This window comes from Megascapheus bottae, chromosome 24, assembly GCF_031878675.1.
Source record: "Megascapheus bottae isolate mThoBot1 chromosome 24, mThoBot2.hap1, whole genome shotgun sequence".
NCBI lineage: Eukaryota > Metazoa > Chordata > Mammalia > Rodentia > Geomyidae > Megascapheus > Megascapheus bottae.
The window spans coordinates 7500991-7525742 of NC_143532.1; the positions used below are offsets into that span (position 1 = coordinate 7500991).

General features: G+C 49.0%; 1 protein-coding gene across 1 annotated transcript; it reads left to right on the plus strand.

The window, feature by feature from the left end:
- The first annotated feature begins 289 nt into the window (after nt 1-289).
- On the plus strand, nt 290-11870 carry Tmem231 (transmembrane protein 231). The gene is made up of 7 exons (XM_090357262.1): nt 290-520; nt 670-839; nt 7185-7313; nt 7698-7841; nt 8871-8952; nt 10933-11038; nt 11381-11870. The coding sequence occupies exons 1-7, from the start codon at nt 382-384 to the stop codon at nt 11559-11561; spliced, it is 951 nt and encodes a 316-aa protein (XP_090213388.1). The 5' UTR covers nt 290-381; the 3' UTR covers nt 11562-11870.
- The last annotated feature ends 12882 nt before the right edge of the window (nt 11871-24752 follow it).

The window sequence follows — 24752 nt, forward strand, 5'->3', positions numbered from 1 at the left end:
GCAGGGAGAACCTGTCTTCTGCCACGGCCCATTTGCGTAGTGGAACAACGCTCTCGGGGCACCCCGAGCCCTCAAGGCCGCAGAGGGGCCTGGGCCGCGGTCAGGTCCCCCCGGCGCGACGGGGGCGGCTCGTGAGGTCTGGGCCAGGCGCCCCCCGCCCCGCGGGTGAATGAGCTCGCCCTGGCCCCGCCCCCGCCCGGCCCGGCCCCGCCCGGCCCCGCCTCCAGGTGCCGCACCGCCTTCCTATTGGTTCCTTTTCCGCGCCGTCGGTTGCCGTGGAGACCAGAAAGATGGCAACCAGCAGAGGCCAAACTTAAGTGATCCTGCTCGTGGAATCGCGCGGGGGGTCGCAACGTGGGACCGGGCTACGTGCGGTGGCCCATGGCGCTCTACGAGATCTTCTCTCACCCGATCGAGCGCGGCTACCGCGCGGGGCTCTGCTCCAAGGCCGCGCTGTTCCTGCTGCTGGCCACCGCGCTCACCTACGTCCCGCCGCTGCTGGTGGCCTTCCGGAGCCACGGTGAGCCCGCCCGGCCGGCCCACGCCCCGGCCGCCCGCCGCCCCACGCCCCGGCCGCCCGCCGCCCCACGCCCCGGCCCCCTCCACGCCCCGGCCGCCCGCCGCCCCGCGCCCCGGCCCGCGCTCCTGACCCCCGCCTTTGTCACCCAGGGCTCTGGCTGAAGCGGAGCAGCTACGAGGAGCAGCCGGCCGTGCGCTTCCAGCACCAGGTGCTGCTCGTGGCCCTGCTGGGGCCCGAGCCCGGCGGCTTCCTGGCCTGGAGCACGTTCCCCGCCTTCAACCGGCTGCAGGGGGACCACCTTCGCCTCCCGCTCGTGTCGGTGCGTGGTTCCCGCGGGCCCTGCGGCTCCGGGCGCCGGGTGGGGGTGGCGCGGGCCGGGCCGGGCCGGGGCCGAGCCGCGGGGGACCCCAGCGGGGACGCGCTGGCACGGCGGAGGCCCCGCGCAGTGCGCGGGAGCGGGCGGCCCGGCGGGGCCGGCTCGTCCGCGGCGCCCTCGGGGCGGCCCGGCCAGTCCACGCGGATGCGGGGACGGCGCCCCGGTCCCCCGGCCACGCCGCGCCTCCCTGGGCCTCAGCAGCCGCCCCGCCGCCCTTTCACTCCTTTGCTGAAAACAGTTTCCTTTGGGAGCATAAAATGTCTGTTTTTTTCCTTTTTCCAAGGTTGCCTTTCTTGAGACATCTCAGGTGTGTGTGTGTGTGTGTGTGTGTGTGTGTGTGTGCGCGCAGATCAGACTTTCTCGGGCTGCAGAAGGTTTAGAATGTTTACAAGGCTCCCCGGTGAATAACGAGAAGCTTTGATTCGGATTCCTTTCCTCTGGACGCCTGACGTTTTCCTTTCTTTTTTTTCTGATTCCAGAACGTATATTGATTAATGTCCAATGTAGACTTACAGGTTACAGAATGACAAAAATCAGAGACTTAGTACAAATAAGCAATACTTGCTAGTCAACCTCGTTGGTTTTCTGTTTGTTGTTAACTCGTGTATTTCCTTTCCCAAAATGCAAACAGACTCTGAGGTTAAGAGAGCAGCTCAAAAGAGTGCTTGCCTCTCGTATTCAAGGCCCTAAGTTCAATCCAAACATTTTTAAAACGCCAAACACAGTTAACATGCTAGTTTCACTGACGAATAGCACTTTATGTCTTGAAGTTTTGGTGAAGCTTTCTTCTTGACATCTATATATTGCTCTGTGTATTTGCATCTAAGAAATAATCGTGACGAGCGTAGAATAATCCCAGAAATAGAAGTGACCTTCAGTCTTTTTACTTGTGCACTTCCCACTACTGGTTGGCTGCATGGTTAGATTGCTCGCCTCTTATCTCTGGAACCAGAAAAACACTCCCTTGAGAACCAACCCCATCTCCTTCTGATGTGTAGTTCAGACTTTCAATTGATGAAGCCAAAACTGATTCCATTTTTGTCCTCTTATTCGTACTTACCTTATGGGGTGTGTGTGTGTGTGTGTGCGTGTGTGCACACAGATATGTGATGGAACTCAAGGTCTGGGCTTTCTTGCTCAAGACTGATACCCTACCACATGAGCCACAGCTCCTTGGCTTTGAACAGTGGTCCTCAGACCTCAGCCTCCTGAGTTGCTAAGATTACAAGTGTGAGCCACCAACTCCTGGCCTGCCGTAGGATTTTGGTTATTCACTTTCTTCTGTGATAGTTTTTTCTAGGTTTTCCACTGTGCCACCCTCTCTTCTGGTCTAGGAAGGATTTGTTCCTGTTCAATATCAGAGTGGCCGGCAGGGGGAGCTCGCCTGTGAGCTAAGCCCTCTATAAGTTCTTTAGTACAAAGTTGGTCTTGGATACTTTGTTAGACCCGAGTAGCTACATCTAACCCTTCTAATTGGGCATTACTCTCTGCATCTTTAAGCATGTTGTTTCAGTAGCTATATTCCCATCACCGGTGTATGAGGGTCCTTTCTCCCCACATCTTCACCAGCATTTGTTGGTGTTCCCTTAGCTTTTTCACTCAAGGCTATCACTCTACCACTTGAGTCACAGATCTTCTTCTGACTTTTTTTTGTCAGTTGTTTGGAGATAAAGGGTCTCAAAATTTTCCTGCGCAGGCTGGCTTTGAACCATGATCTTAGCCTCCTAGGTAGCTAGGATTATAGGCATAAGCTACCAGGGGCTGGCTGGTTTTGTTGTTTGTTTTTTGTTTTAGACAGGGGATCTTTCCTTTTTTTTTTTTTGCCAGTCGTGGGCTTAATCTCAGGGCCTGACCACTGTCCTTGGACTTTTCTCAAGGCTAGAGCTCTACCACTTGAGCCTCAGCACCATTTCTGGCTTTTTTTCTATGTATGTGGTACCGAGGAATCGAACCTGGGTCATCGTGCATGCTAGGCAAGCACTCTACCACTAGGCCAAACTCCCGGCCCAAGACAGGGGATCTTTCTAAGTTGTCCAGGGTAGTTTCAAAATCAAGATCCTCCTGCCTCAACCCATGGAGTAGCTAGGATAATAGACGTCCACCACCATGCCAGACAAGATTTTTACATGTTAATGCTTTTAAAGGAAAAATTTAGTGACTGGCAATATAAAGCAAAGACAAATAATAATAAAAAAAAAACAATAAAAAGCCAGGTAAGCACATAAAATGATGCAGTCATTTAGAAAATAGCAGAACAGCTTGGTGGTAGTTGAAAAAGTTAAACAGAACCAGGTGGGGTGGTACACGCCTGCAATTCTAGTACTCAGGAGGCAAGGCAGGAGAACGATGTACGTGAGGCCAGCCTGGCTACATAGGAGACTCTGTCTCTAAAGGAAAACAAAAATAAAAAACATCTTATTCATTTACTCTTAATCCTATTGCAACAAGAGGTGTGTGTGTGTGTGCGTGCATTTTTTTCCTACTTTGACTGTGGCTTGAACTCAGAGCTTGGGCACTATCCCTTATCTTTTTCATTCAATGCTAGTGCTCTACCATTTAAGCCATAGGTCTGCTCCAGATTTTTGCTAGTTAATCGCAGATAAGAGTCTTACAGACTCTTTCCCAGGCTAGCTTTGAACTACTCTCCCTTTATCACATTTGAGAATCTGCAAAAAAAAAAAAAAAAAAAAGCCCAGAAACTGAGTTTTAGGTCAAGATTTTACCATATCAGGAAGTGGCTTTTCAGGTGGTAATTTTGGAAAAAGTGTCTCAGAAGCCACAAGTAGTCTTGCTTCTGCTTAATTACCTCACAGTGTCCCCAAATTCCCTATTTTATTTTAATTTATCTTTTGCCAGTCCTGGGCTGTGCACTGTCCTTGTCCTTGAGTGTTCTCAGGCTAGAACTTTACCACTTGAGCCACACAGCACCACTTCTGGATTTTTCTGTATATGTGGTACCAAGGAATCGAACCCAGGGCTTTGTGCATGCTAGGAAAGCACTCTACCTTTAGGCCATGCTCCTGGCCCTGTTTTTGTTGTTGTTAATGTTTGTTTGTTTGTTTTGTTTTTCTTTGTGTGTGTGTGCATATGTGTTGCTAGGTAGGGACTCAACCACTTGAGTCGTGCCCAACCATAAACATCCCTATGTTTTTAATGCTTTGAAGTGTGTTGTTTTTAATGAGAGCAGAAAAATCAGAACAGCCTTTCCCCGTCTGAGGCTGACCGGGCATTTGTGGGCATGTGTGGACTCAGAGTTTGGGTGTTTGAGGCTAGAGAGGAAGCAGTGTGTGAGCAGAAAGGACCGCGTGCCTGAACACTCATTTATTTCTCATCTCTACAGCCAGACTGTGTCCTCCCACCCCTGGCATCGGACATTTGCTGTGGGCCAAGAAATAGATGTGATTCTCATTGCTTACCCGCGTGCAAACATCAAAAAGTCCCAGTGTGGCAGGGCAAGGTTGATCCATCTTTAATCCATCCCAGCACTCGGGTGTCAGAGGCAGTAGGATCTGAGTTGAAGGCAAGCCTGCCTGCTGAGATGTTGTCTTAAGACAACCACGAAACATGCTGGGTTCTGGTGGCTCATTCCTATAATCCTGGCTACCCAGGAGGCTGGAATCTGAGGACTGAGGTTCAAAGCCAGCCCAGGAAGGAAAGTCCATGAGACTCATCCCCATTAACCACCAGAAAACTGGAAGTGGTGCTGTGGCTCAAAGCTGTAGCTTTGTGTGAAAAAGCTCTGGAAAAATGCCGAGCCCTGAGTCCAAGCCTCATGACTAACAACAAAAAAAATTAAATATAAATATAAATAAATTAAAAACCACCACCACAACAAAATAGACAGTCTTTCAAATCCTGCTTAATAGCCAAGGTTAAGGGTCGGGAGTGTGGCCTAGTGGTAGAGTACCTGCCTAGCATGCATGAAGACCCAGGTTCAATTCCTCGGTACCACATACAAAGAAAAAGCCAGAAGTGCTGCGGTGGCTCAGGGTAGAACACTAGCCTTGAGGAAAGCCCAAGGACAGTGCTCAGACCCTGAGCTCGAGCCCAAGACTGGCAAAAAAAAAAAAAAATAGCCACAGCTAAGCACTGGTGGCTCATGCTTGTAATCCTAGCTATTGAGGAGGCTGAGATCTGAGGCTGAGGGTTTGAGGCCAGTCAGGGCAGTAAAGTTTGTGAAACTCTTTTTTTTTTTTTTTTTTTTTTTTGCCAGTCCTGGGCTTGAGCTCAGGGCCTGAGCACTGTCCTTGGACTTTCTCAAGGCTAGAGCTCTACCACTTGAGCCTCAGCACCACTTCCAGCTTTTTCTATATATGTGGTACCAAGGAATCGAACCCGGGTCTTCGTGCTTGCTAGGCCAGCACTTTAACCACTAGGCCAAGTTCCTGGCCCCAGTTTGTGAAACTCTTATCTTCAGTTTAGCACCAGAAAGCTGGAAGCGGAGATGTGGTTCAAGTACTAGAATGTCAGCCTTGAACGAATAAGCTCAGGGTCAGTAGCACAGGCCCTGAGTTCAAACCTGAGTACCTGCACACGCAGGCGCACGCGCATGAAAATACACACTTGTTCCGAACCACACCGATAGCTCATAAAAAATAAGATTGCAGTATGATTTGTGGCCAGGCACCAATTCGATTTTACTGGCATAGAATTTGTGTTAAGGAAGCATTAGGTCTTTGAATTCCAGTTACACACATATTATACTTACTTTGAGCTGACTGGCAATAAAGAATTGATGTGGTCAGAGGCCCAAATGGTAGCACCGATGAGAAGCTATTTATGGGCACTGCATCATTCCATCATCATTCCAGCCCAAGACTGTCTGCCCCTTCTCTTCCATGGCCTTCTTCACGCTCAGCCTCGCTGCCAGGGCCCCTGGCACTGAGAACACAGGACCGTGGTCAGCCTAGGTCACTCCTTCCTCAGACATTCCTTGGCCTCTTACCCATCTTCATTCAGTCAACAGTACATTAGATCACCCAAAAACTTCCTGTTGATTTTGTTTCCTTCCACCCTCATCATGCTCTCATTTTAGCCTGCTTCATTTTTCTTTGTGACACTTGGCCCTAGTTGGTATTATTAAACCTTGATTTATTTATGATTTATTTCCTACCCTACTTACTGGAAATTTTTAGTTCTGCTAGCATGGGGACTTTGTTTTCCTTCCAAAACATTGTATTTTCAACATGTGAAACAGTTGCCTGGCTTACGGTGGGGCCTCAAAAAGTCCTTGGAAGATTAATGGGTGAATGTGATCTATAGAAGCAGCTGTGGTGCTGAGCCATGCTTCTGGCCTTGCTAAACGAGAAAATATGCAGAAAGTGATCTAGACTTATGCTCTGGAGTGTGTGCGCGTGTGCGTGCTTGTACATGCTTGCCGAGCATAGGTTTGACCTCAGGGCCTAGGTGCTGTCCCTGAACATTTGTGCTCAAGGCTAGCACTCTACCACTTGAGCCACAGCGCCACTTCTGGTTTTCAGGTGGCTAATTGGACATAAGAGTCTCCTAGACTTGGAGCCAGGCCAGCTGGCTCACATCTGTAATCCTAGCTACTCAGGAGATCTAATTCAAAGCCAGTCCGGGCACTAAAGAACGAGAGACTCATCTCTAATTAATCACTAGAAAATGGGAAGTGGGGCTGTGGCTCTAGGGGTAGGGCGGTAGCCTTGAGCTGAAGAGCTCAGGGGCAGTGCCCAGGCCCAGCATTCAAGTCCCACAACTGATTTTTCGCCTACTGGTAGTGTTTGCCTAGCATGCACAAAGAGCCAGGTTTGATTCCTTGGTACCACATACATAGAAAAGCTGGAAGCTGGAAGTGGTGCTGTGGCTCAAGTGGTAGAGCACTAGCCCTGAGGAAAGCCCAAGTACAGTAGTGCTCTGGCCCTGAGTTCAAGTCCTGGGACTGAGAGAAAAAGGAGGAGGAAGAAGAGGAGAAGGAGAAGAAGGAGGAGGAGGAGCAAAAAGAAGAAGAAGAGCACCAGGTTCCAATGGCTTCCTCCTTTCTTAATTTTTTCCCCAAGGCTCACTCCTATAACCCTAGTTACTCAGGAGGCTGAGATCTGAGGATCTCAGTTTGAAGCCAGCCTGGGCAGAAAAGTCCATGAGACTATTATCTCCAGTAAACCACTCAGAAAAAGCCAGAAGTGACACTGTGGCGCAAGTGGTAGAGTGCTGTCCTAGAGCACAAGAGACTCAGGGACAGCGCCAAGTCTTGAGTCCAGTCACCGGGGCCAGCAACAAAAGAAAAGGGGGAGGGGGAACAAAATCTCTTTCTTTTGGGTTTTGTAGACTAGAGAGGAAGACAGGAACCAGGATGGGAAAATGGATATGTTATATTTTCGACTGGAGCTTCCTCTACAAGCCACAGAGAATGTCCTTGGTGTTCAACTTATCTTGACCTTCTCCTACCAACTGCATGTGAGTCAGTCTTTAGGGCCCGTCCCCTCCTCTTGACTTTTAGTGGAGCACAGCCTCCCTCTAATTCCTAGGGAGAACCATACTGTAACTGCTCTTTTTTTTGTGGGGGGAGGGGGTTCAAGAGAGAATTTAAATAGACAAATGGAATATTTTCCACTGAAGTCGTGTTTACTTATTAGCAGCTAATTTTAGTGATTTGTTAGTTATTACATTTATTGACTACTACCTAATTATTAATAGTTCAGAGGGCTCTGGGCAGGTTTCCTGCATGCTAACCCAGGTGTGTCAGAACCCACCGGTTCTGACTGCAACAGGTGACTCTTTAACTCAGAGCCCTTCAGCCCTGGTATCAGTTGGTTTTGTCTCTCTTCCTGATGATTTCAGAGGATGTCCACGTTTGTGATGCAGAGCATGGCGTTTCTCCAGTCCTCCTTTGCTGTTCCTGGGTCCCAGCTATACGTGAACGGGGACCTCAGATTACAGCAGAAGCAGCCTCTGAGTTACAGCGGCCTAGATGTGCGGTACAATGTAAGGATGGGTCTTACTGTCCATCTCCTGTGTCCCTGTGGTTTTATCACATGAAGAGGAAGAAATTCAAATTCGCATGCAATAGTATTTCTCTGTGGGAGGACTTGTCATAAATTCTTTCATGATATGGAGGTGGTATATCTTTATTTATGCCCAGAAAGAGGAACAGAAGAAAATGTCTTTGCCTCTGTGCATTTTTCTCCTTGTTTCAAAGGCCTCTGCCTTCCAAAAGTCTTTTCAGTTTTTCTTTTGTGGTAGTCCCAGGACTTGAACATAGGATCTAGGAACTGTCCCTGAGCTTTTTCACAAAAGGCTGACACTCTACCATTTGAGCTAGAGCTCTACTGATGGCTTTTTGGTGACTAATTGGAGGTAAGAGCCTAGGAACTTTTCTTCCAGACTGGCTCGGAACCTCAGTCACCAGAGCTCAGCCTTCTTGGCACTTAGGATTATAGGTGAGTGCTACTCATTGCCCAGCTCTTTTCAGTTTTTAATTCATCAACGGATTAAACCATTCATTAGGTGAGATCTTTCAGGATTTAATTCCTTTTGGAAAAGCCCTCACAGACACACACTGAAGTGTGCTTTACCACTCTGGATATCGCCCAGTTCAATGAAGTGAACCATCACATCTTCCAAATGATTGTGTAAAATGTTCTATACACACTAAAAGAAAAAATTAGCCAGCATTTATTGAACAGGTAGCATATGCCATCCCTGAGTAAAGGGGTTTACAGCTGGGTGTGGTAGTGCACAACTGTAGTCCCAGCACTTGGGAACCTGAGATGGATTTAAGCCCAGGAATCACAGACTAGCCTGCACAACAGCTCCTTTTGTCTTTGTCTTTTGAGATGGGGGTGTTACAGTGGATTCAAGTTGTTGCACCAGAGTTTACTCATCCTTGAAGCAAGATTATTGATGCTGGAACAGGTCACCGAGCATAAGCGGATGTCCTCTGAACCGGATGTCCCTGGGACGGCGTAGGTGAGCAGGGGCGGGAGGGGTGCTGACCCTTGTCTCCTGTCACAGGTGTCTGTGATCAACGGGACCAGCCCTTTCGCCCAGGACTACGACCTTACCCACATTGTGGCTGCCTACCAGGAAAGGAATGGTGAGTTGCAGGCCCCATGCGAAAGGGAACTCCAAATGTGGGCAGTGGAAACAGGTAGAAGTGGAACCTTGGTTTTCGTCATGATAAAAAAAAATCAAATCTCAGACCATTGGAGGCACAGTGGTGAGGAGCACAGGCTCCCGGAGTTTGTGGATCTTGTGGTCGACTTCACACCCCCAGGGTCCACCCTTCCCACCACTGGCTTGATGGGTTCCTTGTTTCTTAATGTGTCCATAAGTCTGAGTTATTCCCCATAATACATCTGTAAAAGAAGCCAAGGACAAATCTTGCTGTTCCCACTTTTCAAAGAGAACTAGAGTTAGATGTGGTTATTTAAACCTATAAACCTCGCTACTTGAGAGATTGGTCAGGAAGACTGTCATTTGAGGGTCAAAAAAACAACGTTGTTGGCTGGGTGCAGGGGGGCATCACAGCAGTTCTCAGACACGAGGGAAGTGCAGCGGCCAGGGGCAGCAGCACGGTGTCGTCACCCCGGTGACACAGGGAGGCACAAGGAGCAGGGTCACAGGCCAGGCCAGCCAGGGCATAAAGCGAGACTCTGCCTCAAAATGTGAGAAGAGGCTGGACTTGTGGCTGTGGTGGTAGAGTGCCTCTCTTAGCTAGACCAAGGCCCAGATTCAGTCCTCAATACAGTAGGTACAAGGCACCGCAGCCCTTAGGAGGCGATCGTGCCTGGAGGACGGAAGCGCCCACAGTTCCGGCTGCAGGCAGGGTGCTCTGTCCGCGCAGGCCACACCAGTGCTGGACTCTGCACGCTGGGCCCAGCGAGCCATCTGAGGTTTTCCCAAAGACACTGAAAGTGGCATGTGGAACACTTACATTTCACAAACAGGGCGCTTGCAATGCCCGTAGGTCTTCTTAATTGTAAACAATACAGTCCCCGAGTTATTGCAGGAATGGAAGCTTTAAGACAAAATGAAAAATCACGAATCTGTATTCTCTCCTTTCCTTCCCCCCCACCCTACCCACTTTTTTCCTGTGGTAACATTGGAAATCCAGTCTACATCCTTGACAAAAGCTCTGGCACAAAGCTCCACTGTTTGTTTTGCCAATCTCACACTTTCCTGCTCCAGCTGGCTTTAAACTTTAATCCTCAGATCTCAGCTTCCTGAGTAGCAAGAATTACAGATGTGAGCCACTGGCGCCTGGCTTACTTCCTTTACTTATCCATGTGCAGAATCCCCAAGTTGTCCTTATTTATTCTACTCTGTGGTGTTTCCCCTCACTGTTTCAGAGTTTTAATCCATATTATTTTTACTAGCACCTTAGTATGCATCCAAGGATTTAGTTGTTGAACACAGAGCATTTGCAGGTCTTTGACATATTGTAACAAATATTTTGACAAGTAACTAATGTGTAAGAAACTCTTTGCAATTTAATTATTTTCATTCTCAAATGCAGCATATCTCTGTAAGAATCAAAGAATAAGCTGGGCACAGTGGCTCATACCTATAATCCTAGCAACTCAGGAGGCAGAGATCTGAGGATTGAAGTTCAAAGCCAGTCAGGGCACTAAAGTCCATGAGACTTTCTTTTTTTTTTTTTTTTGCCAGTCTTGGGGCTTGAATTCAGGACCTGAGCACTGTCCTTGGGCTTTCTCAAGGCTAGAGGTCTACCACTTGAGCCACAGCACCACTTCTGGCTTTTTCTATGTATATGTGTTACTGAGAAATCGAACCCTGGTCTTCATGCATGCAAGGCAAGCACTCTACCACTACACCAAACTCCCGGCCCCTAAAGTCCATGAGACTCTTATCGCCAATGAATCACCAGAAAACTGGAAGTGGCACTGTGGTTCAAGGGGTGTAGGGTGGAAGCCTTGAGCTGAAAAGCTCAAGGACAATGCTCAGGCCCAGAGTTCAAGTCCCACGACTAACAAAAGAAAAAAAAAAGAATCAAAGGATGTCCATAGCCCCTGACATTCTGGGGCTGGATCGATGTTTAATGCTTGTATTGCAGTTACCACTGTCCTAAATGACCCCAACCCCATCTGGCTGGTGGGCAGGGCAGGCGAAGCTCCATTTGTGATCAACGCCGTCATCCGCTACCCTGTGGAAGTTATTTCATATCCTTTCTGCTAGAGAGCCAGTGATGGCTCGGTGTCCACAAAGGGAGGAAGGGGTCCTCAGCTATCCCAAGTGGGAACAGATGTGGGATGCCAGCCTTAGATTGAAAATTGCTCCAGTCCTGGTGTCTGTCTGCTGTTTATACAGGGAAAAAATTCATTTCCTGTTCGCATTTCTTTCTGGGCAATTCTAGGTTAGAACCCTCCATATTTATGCCTTTATAATCTTTGGTTATCCCTCTGATCTTAAGGATTTTAGAAATATTCTTGTCATTTCCCATCGGACCTGAGCCTTGGTATAACTTGCTTCCGTGTCGGCTGTGCCTCCTTAACTGTCTGAACTTACCAACCAGGCTTCTGGGAGATGATCAAGTTTGCCTGGGTCCAGTATGTCAGCATCCTGCTCATCTTCCTCTGGGTGTTCGAGAGAATAAAAGTTTTTGTGTTCCAGAATCAAGTGGTCACCACAATTCCTGGGACGCCCATGTCCCAGGGAGAAGTGTACAAGCAGCACTTGTCCTAAGCAGACGGTCTCGAAAGGACTCCTCAGGTCCATGTTACCTCAGTGTCTTCTGCAAGCTGTCATCCTGTGACGCTGAGAAGAGCCTGCTGGACACAGGGAGCTGTGTGTGTTCCCCTCCAGAGACAGAGTCCATACTTTCTAAGCACCCACCCATCAGTTTGTGGGAAGGCCTGTGGGTGGCTGGGTGTAGGTGCTGGAACTGGGACTTGAACTCCAGCCTGGACACTGTCTCTGGCCAGCACTCTACTGGATTTTTTTTTTTCTTTTTGGTTGCTAAATGTAAAAAAGAGTCTCATGGGCTTTCCTGCCTAGGCTGCTCCAAACCCCAATCTTCAGGTCGCAGCCTTCTGAGTAGGTAGGATTATAAGCAAGAGCCACCGGCGCTGAGCTTCTAATCCACTTTTGTTTTTGTTTCTGCCTTATTGAATTCAGGAGAAAATTAGAGTCAAGTTCGGACATCTTGGAAGGAGTCCCATCTCTGGTCAAACAGACTTTTCCTCTGTTTGAACTGCGCAGTCCTGTGTGGCTCTTCCTGGCAATGTAGGCCACGGTTTTCTCAGAGTTGTGAGATAAATATGTAAATCCTTAATACTCCCTCCCCTCCTCATCCACAGTTGCCCTTCAGATCTTAGATTCTCAACATGGAGGCTTTTAACTGGAGATCTGGAGGGGGTGGGTCCCAAAGGCATGCGCGGAGTGGGCAGGGCACTTGAAAGGAGCAGGGTACACCTGCCCTCCATCTAACAGACGTGGTCTGTCATCTGCTCAGCTGAACAGCTCTCTGTCCCTGCCCTGCTGTGTCTGGCTCTTTGCCCTGTCTCTTGCCCTGTGTCTGTGCCATTGGAGAGTGGAGTCAGAAGTGCTGGTTCATTCAGTCTCCCCCACAGCAGTGGGGGACATAAGGTCTCTAACAACAGGTCCTTTCTCTCTGGCCCTCACCCAGCAGTCTGGACCCTCGCCACTCCTCCTGGACGGCCTTCCCCCTCCTGAAAGGATATTGGTGACAGAGACCTGGTTGTTGGTGTTGGCTCCCACTGCCCGACAACCACAGGGTTTATTTGAAGGGCTAGCCCAAGCCCAGCTACTTGTATTTCCCTTGACTAAGGAACGGGGTGACCATCAGAGGGTCAGCTTTAGGGAGGACAAGAGGCACAGGGAGGGAATGAAGAGGATTGCTAGCCAAAGCACCCAGCCTGGCCATTAGCGGAATGACAAGCAGTGAACCCACGTCTCCTCTTAACTAAACTAAACTAACTACAATGCGCCTGTGTGCTCACAGAACATGAGCTCTGAGCAAGTAGGCTGCCTCCTCAGAGGACAGATGTTTGGCCTCGTGATTCTACCCTTTCCCTCCCCCCACCCCCACACTCCATGTCCTTAGTTCTGAAAGGACCCATGCTTCATACCCATCCACGAACAACCTTCAGCGTGTACCTCAGTTTGTCTGGGACAATTCTTATTTCCAAAACAGCTTCCTTTTCTACTGAACAAAATAAACACTTTGGGAAGCAAAGCTACTTTGAAATACTCAAGCAGCAACAATAGTTCCTTTATCTTTTAAGCTTTGAGACTCTATCTTGAGTAGAAAAGCTAAGGGACCGTGCCCGGGCCCTGAGTTCAAGCTCTGATTACCAACCAACAGATTCGGGGCTGTCATTATGACTCTTTTTTTTTTTTATTCCTTGAGAATTTAAATGAAAAAAAAGAATCCTTTGTGTATTTTATGTAACTTTGTAATTAAAATGTTGAAAATGGAAGTTGGCCTATGGCTTTTTAGAGGGAAAGGGCTGGGCAGGGGGAGAATGGGGAGGCCAGATATTACACGTGCTTCTCCAAGTTCCTCACCAGCCACCTTGCTCTGCCAAGGTGCTGGCGGGAGCCCTTGGAACTTTTGTTAGCTCTTTGGCAAACATCCCCTAGTCCAACCTCAAGTAAATGGGAGTTTTCAGTGGAATCTACATGGCAAATGGAAGACACAGGCTGGAAAATTATAACCGTGTCTGGTGAATATCGAGTTATTTTCAGATCAAATGTTGGTAGCTTCTAAACTTGAAGCATGTAGCAGGGTTGCAAGAGGAAAATGAGAAATATACAGGAGTCCAGTGACTGGGCTGTACGCCAGAATTAGTAAGAGTTGGAGGTGATTTCTCAGTGTCGGGGGACGACTGCTAATATCATCAGTCAGCCAGACTGTTGGAATCAAGTGAGGCCCTAAAGCCATTTGGTTTCCGTTGCATAAAGTAAATAAAATTTCTGCTAGGCATCAGTGGTTCACATCTGTAATCCTTAGCTACTCAGGAGACAGATCTGATGGTTGTGGATCAAAGCCAGCACCGGGAAGGGAGGGGTGAGACTTTTCTTCCTAATTGGTTACCAAAAAGCCAGATGTGAAACTGTGGCTCAAGTGGTAAAGAGCCAGTCTTGGGTAAAAAGTTAGGGGACGATGCCCATGTCCTAAATTCAAGCCCCAGTCCAGCACACGCACACACACTTTTTTTCCCCATTCTTTTCTCTCCAGTCCTCCGCTCCTCCTCTTCACATCTGCACATTTTAAGAGGTTTTTATCTTTCTGATAAATGCCTCCTGGGGGAAACGTGAATTGCACAAATGAAAGAAAATAACAGTTGTGCCAGGCACTGGTGACTCGTGCCTGTAATCCTAGCTACTGAGGGGCTGAGATCTGAGGACTGTGATTCAAAGTCAGCCAAGGCATTAAAATTCTTGAGACTCTTATCTCCAATTAACCACCAGAAAACCAGTAGTGGCGCTGTGGCTCAAGAGGTAGGGTGGTAGCCTTGAGCTGAAGAGCTCAGGGACAGTGCCCAGGCCTGGAGTCCAAGTCCCACCACCACCAAAACTACCAAAAACCCTGTTGGGTGGGGAGTTTGACCTAGTGGTAGAGTGCTTGCCTAACACATGAAGACCCAGGTTCCATTCCTCTGTACCACATACATAGAAAAAAGGTGGTGAGGCTCAAGTGGTAGAGCTCTAACCTTGAGAAAGCCCAAGGACAGTGTTCAGGCCCAGAGCTCAAGCCCTGGTCTGGCAAACAAAAACCTGGTGGTTTAAATCCATTACATGGAAACTATTGTGGCTGCTAGTCCAAAACACATCCTTGTACTCTTTCCTGCTCTTTCTTCCTTTTTTGCCGTGAACTTTGTGTATAAGTCCTTCTTGCTGGTTTATTTACTTAAGATATCCTAGAAAGGAATCACTAATTCAAAAAGCTTTTAGCCATGGAATTGTTCTTATCTTGTTGTTGGTGCCAGAAGTGGGGCTTGAACTCGAGTCAAAACACTGTGGCATAGCTTTTGTGCTCATCTTGATGGTCAACCACTTGAGCTACAGCCCCACGTCCAGCTTTTCTGGTGGTTAATTGGATAAGAGTCCCATGGACTTTCCTGCCTGCCTGGCTTCAAACTGTGACCCTCGGATCTCAGCCTCCTGAGTCGCTAGGGTTACAGGGTGAGCCATGGCATGGGCCTTTGGCATAGTTAAGGATCTTAAGTCATCCTGCCCAACCTCACTCAGAAAATGTTCCCTCCCTGGGTCAGGGACTCCCAGTTTTCACCATGCTCCATTTTCCACAGGTGCCCAGGTTCTGCCCTGTGACTTTTTGGACCTCTAACCCCGCTGGAGGCTAGCACGGGGAGTGGACAGGCGGGGGGGGGGGGGGGGGGGGGCAGCTGCAGGCCGGGCTCCTGAAAGCCACCCGGTCCCCTCCCCGTCCCCCCACCGCCCTGGGGGCGCCCAGGCCCTCCTGGCCTAGCCGGCTGACTCTTGGCTTAGGCTGAGGACTTGGGCTCCAAGTGGCTCCGCTGTGAAGATGGCATGAGGGCCGGCATGGGGTGGGTGTGGGCAGGGCGCCTGCCTCTCCTTCACAAGGGCCTTTTGTCCTCTGCGGAGTCCCCCTCCGCCGGGGGGGGGGGGGAGTCGCTGTTACTGGAGATGAGAGGAGAACGCGATCACCCTTGGACATCCTCGGCCCATCACCGCGCGCCCCCTCCCGCCTCCCTCTCGGGGACCCCTCCCCGAGGCGTGGCCCGCGGCTGGAGGTGGGGAGGGCCGCGGGAGCCCAAACCAAGGGCTCCACTCTCCCTCCGCTCCTCCCTGGCTCCCTGGGGCGGCCCGGGCGTGAGCCCTCGTCCAGTGCTTCCTCCGAGTGTGTGTGCGCGGGTGTGCGCCCGGGCAGACGGCAGACGGCGCACGGCGCGGGGGCGCACAGGTACCGGGGATGGGGGGACCGCTCGGTGGGGCGGAGGCGCACAGGTACGGGGGGGGGACCGCTCGGTGGGGCGGGGGCGCACAGGTACCGGGGAGGGGGGGACCGCTCAGTGGCGCGGGGGCGCACAGGTACGGGGGGGGGACCGCTCGGTGGGGCGGGGCGCACAGGTACCGGGGGGGGGGGGGACCGCTCGGTGGGGCGGGGCGCACAGGTACGGGGACCTCTCGGTGGCGCGGGGACGCATAGGTACGGAGACGCCCGGCGGGGGTGCTGCCTGCGAGTGCCCGGAAGGCTTGCGCCCCGCTATCTCGCTTCGCCTCTCCTTCCCCTGGTGTCCACGTCCACTCCGCCTGCGTCTCCGGGTGCTGCTAGTGCCTTGGTTTCCCCCCGAGTCCCCGAGTCCGGTGCATCTGAGTGGTCGTGGGCCCCGGTGAGCGGGGCTCTGGGAAGCAGCCGTCCCCCGCCTGGGTGCGGTCCTTCCTCGCCGAGGTCGGCGGGTACCTCCGCCCGGGGTTCGGGCTCGGGCTGGGGCGCGGGGGCGCGGGGTGGGGGGAGCGCTTCGCCCTCGCTTCGCCTCGTCCTGAGGCTGAGCCTCGCCAGAGCCTCGGAGGAAACCCGAGCTTCACCCGACGGAGCCGATTCTGCGTCTAAATCTCCCAAGGAGCTTCCCCACCAAGAAGTCGCGAGTTCGGAGCCGCGCTCCATGGGTTTGAGTCCGTGCAGGAGATCTGCCAACGCGGTCTCCTTCCCCTGCCCTCTTAAAGAGCTACCAGGTGGTCAAGATACCCCTTACAGAAAACTCTCCTCCTCCTCCTCCTCTTCCTCCTCCTCCTCCTCCCCCCCCCAACCTCGGTTCTTGAACTCAGGGCCTGGGCTGTCCCGTAGCTTTTTTTTTTAATTCAAGGTTAGCACTCTTATCATTTGAGCTATGGATCACCACGGTTCAAAGCCAGCGCAGGCAGAAAAGTCTGTGAGGCTCTTACATCCTCAATTAACCACCAAAAGACTGGAGGTGAAGTTGTGGCTCAAGTGGTAGAACACCAGCCTTGTGTGAAAAAGCTAAGGGACAGTGCGCAATCCTTGAGTTCAGGCCCCGGTACTAGCACAGTAGGAACGAAGGAAGAAAGGGAGGGAGGGAGGGAGGAAAGGGAAAGAAAACTAGAATTTACTTTACCAACCCTCATTTTCCCCTAGCTATAAGTGAATTATCAGACCTCCCTTGTCTGGTAGTACAGCATGACATCCCTGTTTCAAAAGGGGTCTGGTCCTGTACCCTGGAGGAAGGAATGTTCTACAGAAAGGCCAAAAAAGAATCTCAACAGACAGGCCTGGCTGGGTTTCCCCACCCGTCTGTTAGCAGCACATAGAGAAGTCTTCATATGAACGCAAAAGGACGGATGCCGGCAGCTGAGCATAAGGTTATTCCTGGGGAGAACAGCAAGTTCTATGCCTCTTCTCTTACTGTACTTTACCCACCTCGTTCATGTCTGTCTTTGTATCCTTTACAATATCCTTATAAACCAGCAAACAAAGTGCCCGAGTACTATGATCTGGTTAAGAACCTTACTTAATCAAGCCCGGGGTAAGGGTCGGTACTCAGTAGATCAGTAAAACAATTGGGACTTGTGTGTGGCATCTAAAGGGGAGGGGTAGTCTTGAGGACTGAGACTCTCAGCCAGGGATATCTACCTGTCTTGTAGCTAAAGTCAGAACTGAATTGAATCAATGCCCTCTGCCATGGCATTGATTGCTTGCCCGCTAGCGAAGAGAAATCCCACACTTTTGGGAGTCACAGGAGAAGTCTTTGCTGATCAAGGTGTGGGAAGAGAGGAAAGACCAAACTACTTTTCCTAAGCAGAATTCCCAAATCTCAGAGGTGGGTAAAGAGACGGCCTCCAATTCTGGTCATTGAAGAGCACTCAAATGCCCTAAGGTGAATCTGAGTCTGGAAGGCTTAAGACTCCTTTCTCATGGATTTGAATTTACTTGCCCCAGAGATGTTTGAAGGAAGATCTGTTTCCTGCAGTTGTATCTGTATGGTACAACTCTACTCTGGCTGTTCCCAGCGGCTGTTCCACAGCTGTGCTGACAGACAGAGCAGGTGTAGCTCAGGCAAGGGTTCAGGTACATCTTCCCCAGATGGGCCCAGCCCATAGTGTGGAGGCTGGACTGAGCGGGAGGCCTTGATATCTAAGGTGTACCGACCATCCCGTACCTCTCACTTTCTCTAGCGAACTGCATGTTCAGGTCAGCTGGAAGATGGACTTAAAGACAAGTCTCCCTACAATGCAACTGGGGGAGAAAGGGGCTGGCAAACCACATTTGTACAAATAACCACTCTAAGCCAGGCACCAGTGGCTCCCACCTGTAATCCTAGCTGCTGAGAAGGCTGAGATGTGTGGATTGTGACTAGAAGCCATCCCAGGCAAGAAAGTCTAAGAGATTCTTCATACCAACTAACCACCAAGAAGCCAGAAACAGAGCTGTGGCTCAAGTTGTAGAGTACTAATCTTGAGTGAAAATGTTAAGGGATAATTCCCAGGCTCTTAGTTCAAACCCAGTCCCAGAACTAAATTGATAAAGAATATAAAAATAACTAAACAAATCCAATCTCTGGGTGCTAAAGTAATAAAAGTCTAGTAGAGGGTCCAGGAGCAGAGCCTCGGGGTACAGTGCTCACTTAGCATGTACAAAGCCCTGGGTTTGATTCCTCTGTACCACATACTCAGAAAAAGCTGGAAGTGGTGCTCTGGCTGAATGTCAGGGTGCTAGCTTTGAGCAAAATGTGTCCAAGGACAGTGCTCAGGCCCTGAGTTCAAGCCTCAGACCTGGCAAAACAAAAAAAAAAACTACTTTTAAGTCAGGCACCTGGTTCTTACCTGTAATCCTAAGCTACTCAGGAGCAAGGATCTGAGGATTGAGGTTCAAAGCCAGCCTGGGCCCTAAAGTCCCTGAGATTTTTATCTCCAGTTAACCACTAGAAAAGGGGAAGTGGGCTGTGACTCAAGGGGTAGGGTGGTAACCCTGAGCTGAAGAGCTCAGGGACAGCGTCCAGGCCCAGAGTTCAAGCCCCACGACCCCAAAACAAAACAAAACAAAAAACCTCTAGTAGAGACTATCAGGTAATGTGGGGGAAAAAAAACACTCTAATTTTAAGAGTCTGTAACTAATGTTCAGTCTGCATCTTTCCACACTTGTTTGTGTTTTTGTGTATTTTACAAATAACTTTATTGAGGCATAACTCACATACCTTCAAGTAAATTTGTTCCTTTTAAGTGAACAATTTACTATTCATACTGTACTTAGTGTCATGTACCAATCCTTCCTCCTCCTCCTCCTTTGGGCAACTGTCAGAGTTTGAATGAAGGGCCTGTCACTCTTACTACGTTTTCTTGTGCTCTGTCACTGTTACCACCCTCAAGGGGACAGCATGATGGGATATTTAGGCCAAAGAAATTGGGGGAGGGTGGGGTAGGAAAGCTGGGGCCAGGAGGGTGAATGCTCATCAGCTTCTGAGCCACAAGTTTCCATTAAGAAGCTTGTGAGTTCAGCATGGGAGAGACGTCTGCAGGTACGTGCAGAAACTGGGGTATCAGTCTCTCTTGTGGTTACAACCATCAATGTGAGCTATAGTTGATATAGCAAAAAGTATCACCATTCAAAATGGAAGTACTTTAGTTTGATAGAGACTACTTTTTTCACACTGTGACTTTTTTTTTTGGTAGGTCGTGGGGCCTGGACTCCCATTCTTTAGTGCCTGGGCTGGCTTTGAACCTTGATCCTCAGATCTCAGCCTCCTGAGTAGCTAGGATTACAGGCATGAGCCTCTTCACCTGGCCCACGACAATTTTCTTTTATTTAAAGAATTTATTAACATTGTTTTTACATCATATTTCAAATGACATGTTTAACAAACACAGAGCTCTGTGCATGCTAGGTGAGTACTCTACCACTAGGCCATGCTCCCAGCCCCCCAAGAGAGTTTTTTTTTTTTTGGGTGGGTCATGGGGCTTCAACTCTGGGCCTGGGCGCTGTCCCTGAGCTCTTCAGCTCAAGGCTACCACCCTACCCTTGAACTACAGCCCCACTTCCCATTTTTTAGAGGTTAATTGGAGATAAGAGTCTCAGGTCCTTTTGTGCCTGGGCTGGCACTGAATCTTGATCCTCAGATCTCAGCCTCCTGAGTAGCTAGGATTACAGGATGAGCCACCACGCCCGCTCCCCATGACAATTCTTATGCATTGAAATATCTGATTATTTTGAACATGTACACACACACTTGTGCACAAAGTTTTAAGGCACACTTGGGCTTTAAAAAGGAAAAATGGCCATAACATTTTTAAAATTCGAATGGCAAATGACATTATTTTGCCCAATATGGTAGAACCACATAGTGTTAGAAAAAGAATAACCAGGGCCAGGAGTTTGGCCTAGTGGTTAATTGGAGATAAGAGTCTCAGGGACTTTAGGGCCCAGCCTGGCTTTGAACCTTAATCCCAGATCTCAGTCTCCTGAGTAGCTATGATTATAGGCGTGAGCTACCGCGTCAGGTTGAAGACGGTCTTTTAACCAGGCTACCAAATTAATATATGGTTTCATTCTTCTCCACCTGATTTCTACAGATGAGGTAGTTGATTATCCTAGCTGTGTTACCTTTTCTCAAGTCTTGTATACCTGATTAATCACCTGATCATTGTACAGTAACTGTTGAGCCATTCCCAGCTACACTCCCTGCCCCAGAAGCTGTCTAGCTACAATATGAGTAGCAGGCTGCATTTGTTATTTCTGAAGGTTGGCTACAGGCTTCAATGTCTTTTTTTTTTTTTTTTTTTTGCCAGTCCTGGGCTTGAGCTCAGGGCCTGAGCACTGTTCTTGGACTTTCTCAAGGCTGGAGCTCTACACTTAAGCCTCAGCACCACTTCTGGCTTTTTCTATGCATGTGCTACCAAGGAATCTAACCCGGGTCTTAGTGCATGCTAGGTAAGCACTCTACCATTAGGCCAAACTCCTGGCCCACCTCAAAGTCTTTTAACTTTCATTTCTGATATTGCTAACTGCATCCTTACCAGCTTAGAATACTCCACCCATTTTGCTCTCTGCTTGCCCCATCGTTACCCGCAGTCCTGACTTGTGGTCCTAGGATGTGTTCTATTTGGCTTTCTTCACTTAACTTTTCCAAATACTATGTGGTTCACCCATCATTCATACCCCACACTGGGTGCCCCCTGTCGCTACCCACAAACAGGGACAGCACAATGGAATACCAGGGCTGAAGAAATGAGAGAGGGTGGGGGTAGGAAAGTTGGGGGACCAGGAGTTCCGTGCTTACTGGCTTCTGAACATGTGTAGGGTAGTATCTTATACCTGTCTTGCCTTGACAGTTTGACCTTTCTGGGGTCCAGCTCTCAGCCTTCTGAGTGCTGTTAAGCTGCATCCCAACCTCGTTAACCCTTTCCAGGTCTCAGCTTTGGCTCTAGAGTTCTCTACAGTTGCTTTAGATGCACATCCAGTCTGGCATTGTCCTGGCTAATTGGAGATATGAATCTTCCAAACGTTTCTCCCCTGGCTGCCTCCAAACTGTGATCCTCCAGGTTTCAGCCTCCCGAGCGTACTTGGAACAGTCTCCAAGTACCACGCCCTCAAGTATTGTTTCATTTTTTTTAATTGACACAGAACTTTCTATTGTGTGATATGCAGTAATGCATTCTGTTTATCCACCCATCATCCATTGACTGATAAGCATTTGAGATGTCTCTGTTTTGGGACTTCCAAAGGCTACTATGAAAATCCATGAGAAATTTTTTTGCCAGTCATGGGACTTGAACTCAGGATCTGAGCACTGTCCTTGGGCTTTCTCAGGGCTAGAACTCTACCACTTGAGCCATAGCATCACTTCTGGCTTTTCTATGTATTTGGTACCAAGGAATTGAACCCAGGTCTTTGTGGATAGAAGGCAAGCACCCTACCACTAGGCCAAACTCCTGGCCCATGAGCAATATTTTTGGGGAGAGGGTCATGGGGCTTGAACTCTGGGCCTGGACACTGTCCCTGAGCTCTTCAGCTCAAGGTTACCTCCCTACCCTTACAGCCTTAGTCGCATTTCTTATTTTCTAGTGGTAAATTGGAAGTAAGAGTCTCTCAGTCTTTAGTGCCTGGGCTGGCTTTGAACTGTGTCCCTCAAATCTCAGCCTCCTCAGTAGCTAAGATTACAGGCATGAGTCACTGAGCCCAGCTTCATGAGCAAATTTTTGTGTGGACATATGTTTTCAATTTTCTCTGGCACATCACTAGGCCTGGAATTGCTGCATCATATGGTAACTTTAGATTTAGTCTTTTGAGGAACTGCCAGTTTGTTTTCCACTCCATACCAGCATCTCATCTTATATGCTCACCAGCACTATAGAAGGGTTCCTTCCAACTTTTCCTGTTTTCATTTCATTTCTTTTTTTTCTTCTTTTTTGTTGTTGTTTTTGTTGTTGGTGGTGGTGGTCATAGGGTTTGAACTCTGGGCCTGGGCATTGTCCCTGAGCTCTTCAGCTCAAGGCTACTGCCCTACCCCTGGAGCCACAGCCCCACTTCAGGTTTTCCAGTGGTTAATTGGAGATAAGAGTCTCACGTTCTTTAGTGCCCCGGGCTGGCTTTGAACCATGATCCTCAAATCTCAGCCCGGCTACTTCGATAATTTAAAAAAATTATCAGCTGGGCACAGGTGGCTCATGCCTGTAATCCTAGCTACTCAGGAGGCTGAGATTTGAGGATCGAGTTTGAGGCCAGTCTGGACAGAAAAGTTCCTGTGACGTTTTTGTGGGTTTTTGTTTTTGGTCTGGGCATTGTCCCTGAGCTCTTCTGCTCAAGGCTATCACCTACTCCTGGAGCCACAACGCTACTTCCCATTTTCTAGTGGTTAATCAGAGATAAAAGTCTCACAGACTTCCTGCCTAACATGCAGGAAGGCCTGGGTTTGATTCCTCAGTACCAAATACATAGAAAAAGCTGGAAGTGGTACTGTGGCTTAAATGGTAGAGCTCTATCTAGCCTTGAGGAAAACCCAAGGACAGTGTTAAGGCCTTGAGTTCAAGTCCCAAGACTGGAAAAAAAAAAAAAAGCTCAGGGATAACACCCAGACTCTGAGCTCAAGCCCCAGGACAGGCACACACATACAAAAAGGAAGAAGGCTTGTCTGTAAAGGAATCCCTTGACAGATGGTATTTGCTGTTGCTTCTCCATCAGCACCAATTATCTGCCTCCCTCCCTGTTTTGTTTTCTTTTCTCCCTACCCTTTTCTCTTCCTCTCTTTGTCATCCTTTTCCTAAAGGAATGTGCTGAGCATTAAGATAACTAGTTTGCCCACCCGGTAGCCCTTGATTGCTAAGGCTCACTGACTCAGCATCCATAGTCTCCTATGTTAAGACTTTGGGATTCCTGAGCAAGGATGGCCTCCAACTGACACCAACAGAAATCCAAGCCTGGGATTTTCACCTAGTATTACATTTCAGTCTCTTAGATGCCACACCAGGGCCGGAGCAGGCTGCTGACAAGAGAAGCTGTCTACTTGAGGGTAGGCAGAGCTTGTCTAGACAGAGCTAGTTCTGTCTGAAGAGCCAGGCTCCCAGACTCCAGCACAACACTTGCTATGGTGAACCATCCCTCTTGTTTGCCATCTGCAAACCAGGCAAACAAGAGTCCCTTCCTATATCTCTCAGATACAGGAAAAAATGGTAAGGGATGTTTTAAACATTTTTTTTTGCCAGTCCTGGGGCTTGAACTCAGGGCCTGATCGCTGTCTGCTTTTTCTATATATGTGGTACTGAGGAATCAAACCCGGGTCTTCGTGCATGCTAGGCAAGCACTCTACCACTAGGTCATGCTCCCGGTCCAAGGGATGTTTTAGAAGATGCTATGATCTTAAAGTTCAGAGCAGAAATGTGGGACACATGAGCAATTGTTCTTTGGGTTTGGTGATCTGATTTCAATTCAGCAAATGTTATACTCATTTGCGTGTGCGTGTGTGTGTGTGTGTGTGTGTGTGTGTGTGTATCTGTGCATGCATGCAGGTGCACACAAGCATGCATATATGCCAGGGCTAGGACTTGAACTTAGGGCTCTCACTTTGCTTTTTCATCCAACCCTGATGTTCTACCACTTGAGTCAAATCTCTACTTCCAACTTTTTGCTTGTTAATTTAGAAATAAGAATCTCCCAGACTTTTCTGATGGCCTCAAACCTCCATCCTCAGAACTCAGCCTCCTGAATAGCTGTAATTACAGGTGTGAGCCACCAACACCTAGCTTTTAATTGATGTTTAGAATGTTTCTAGACATGATTCTTTTTTTTTCTTTCTTTCTTTTTTCTTTTTTTTTTTTGCCAGTCCTGGGCTTGAGCTCAGGGCCTGAGCACTGTCCTTGGACTTTCTCAAGGCTAGAGCTCTACCACTTGAGCCTCAACACCACTTCTGGCTTTTTTCTAGGTATATGGTACCGAGGAATCGAACCCGGGTCTTCGTGCATGCTAGGCAAGCACTTTAACCACTAGGCCAAATTCCCGGCCTAGACATGATTCTTAATCATATTTGGTCAAGACTTTTTTTGGGGGAGGGTCATGGGGCTTGAACTTGGTCTGGGCACTGTTCCTGAGCTCTTCAACTCCAGGCTACCACCCTGCCCTTGAGCTAAGTCCCACTTTCCGTTTTCAGAGGGTAATTGGAGATAAGAGTCTCAGGTCCAGGCCTGGAGTTTAGCCTAGTGGTAGAGTGCTTGCCTAGCATGCAGGAGGACCCGGGTTCAATTCCTTGGTACCACATACAAAGAAAAAAGCCAGAAATGGTGCTGAGGCTCAAGTGGTAGAGCTCTATCCTTGAGAAAGTCCAAAGACAGTGCTCAGGCCCTGAGTTCATGGCCCAGGATTGGCAAAAAAAAAAAAAAAAAAAAAAGTCTCAGGTCCTTTTGTGCCTGGGCTGGCTTTGAACC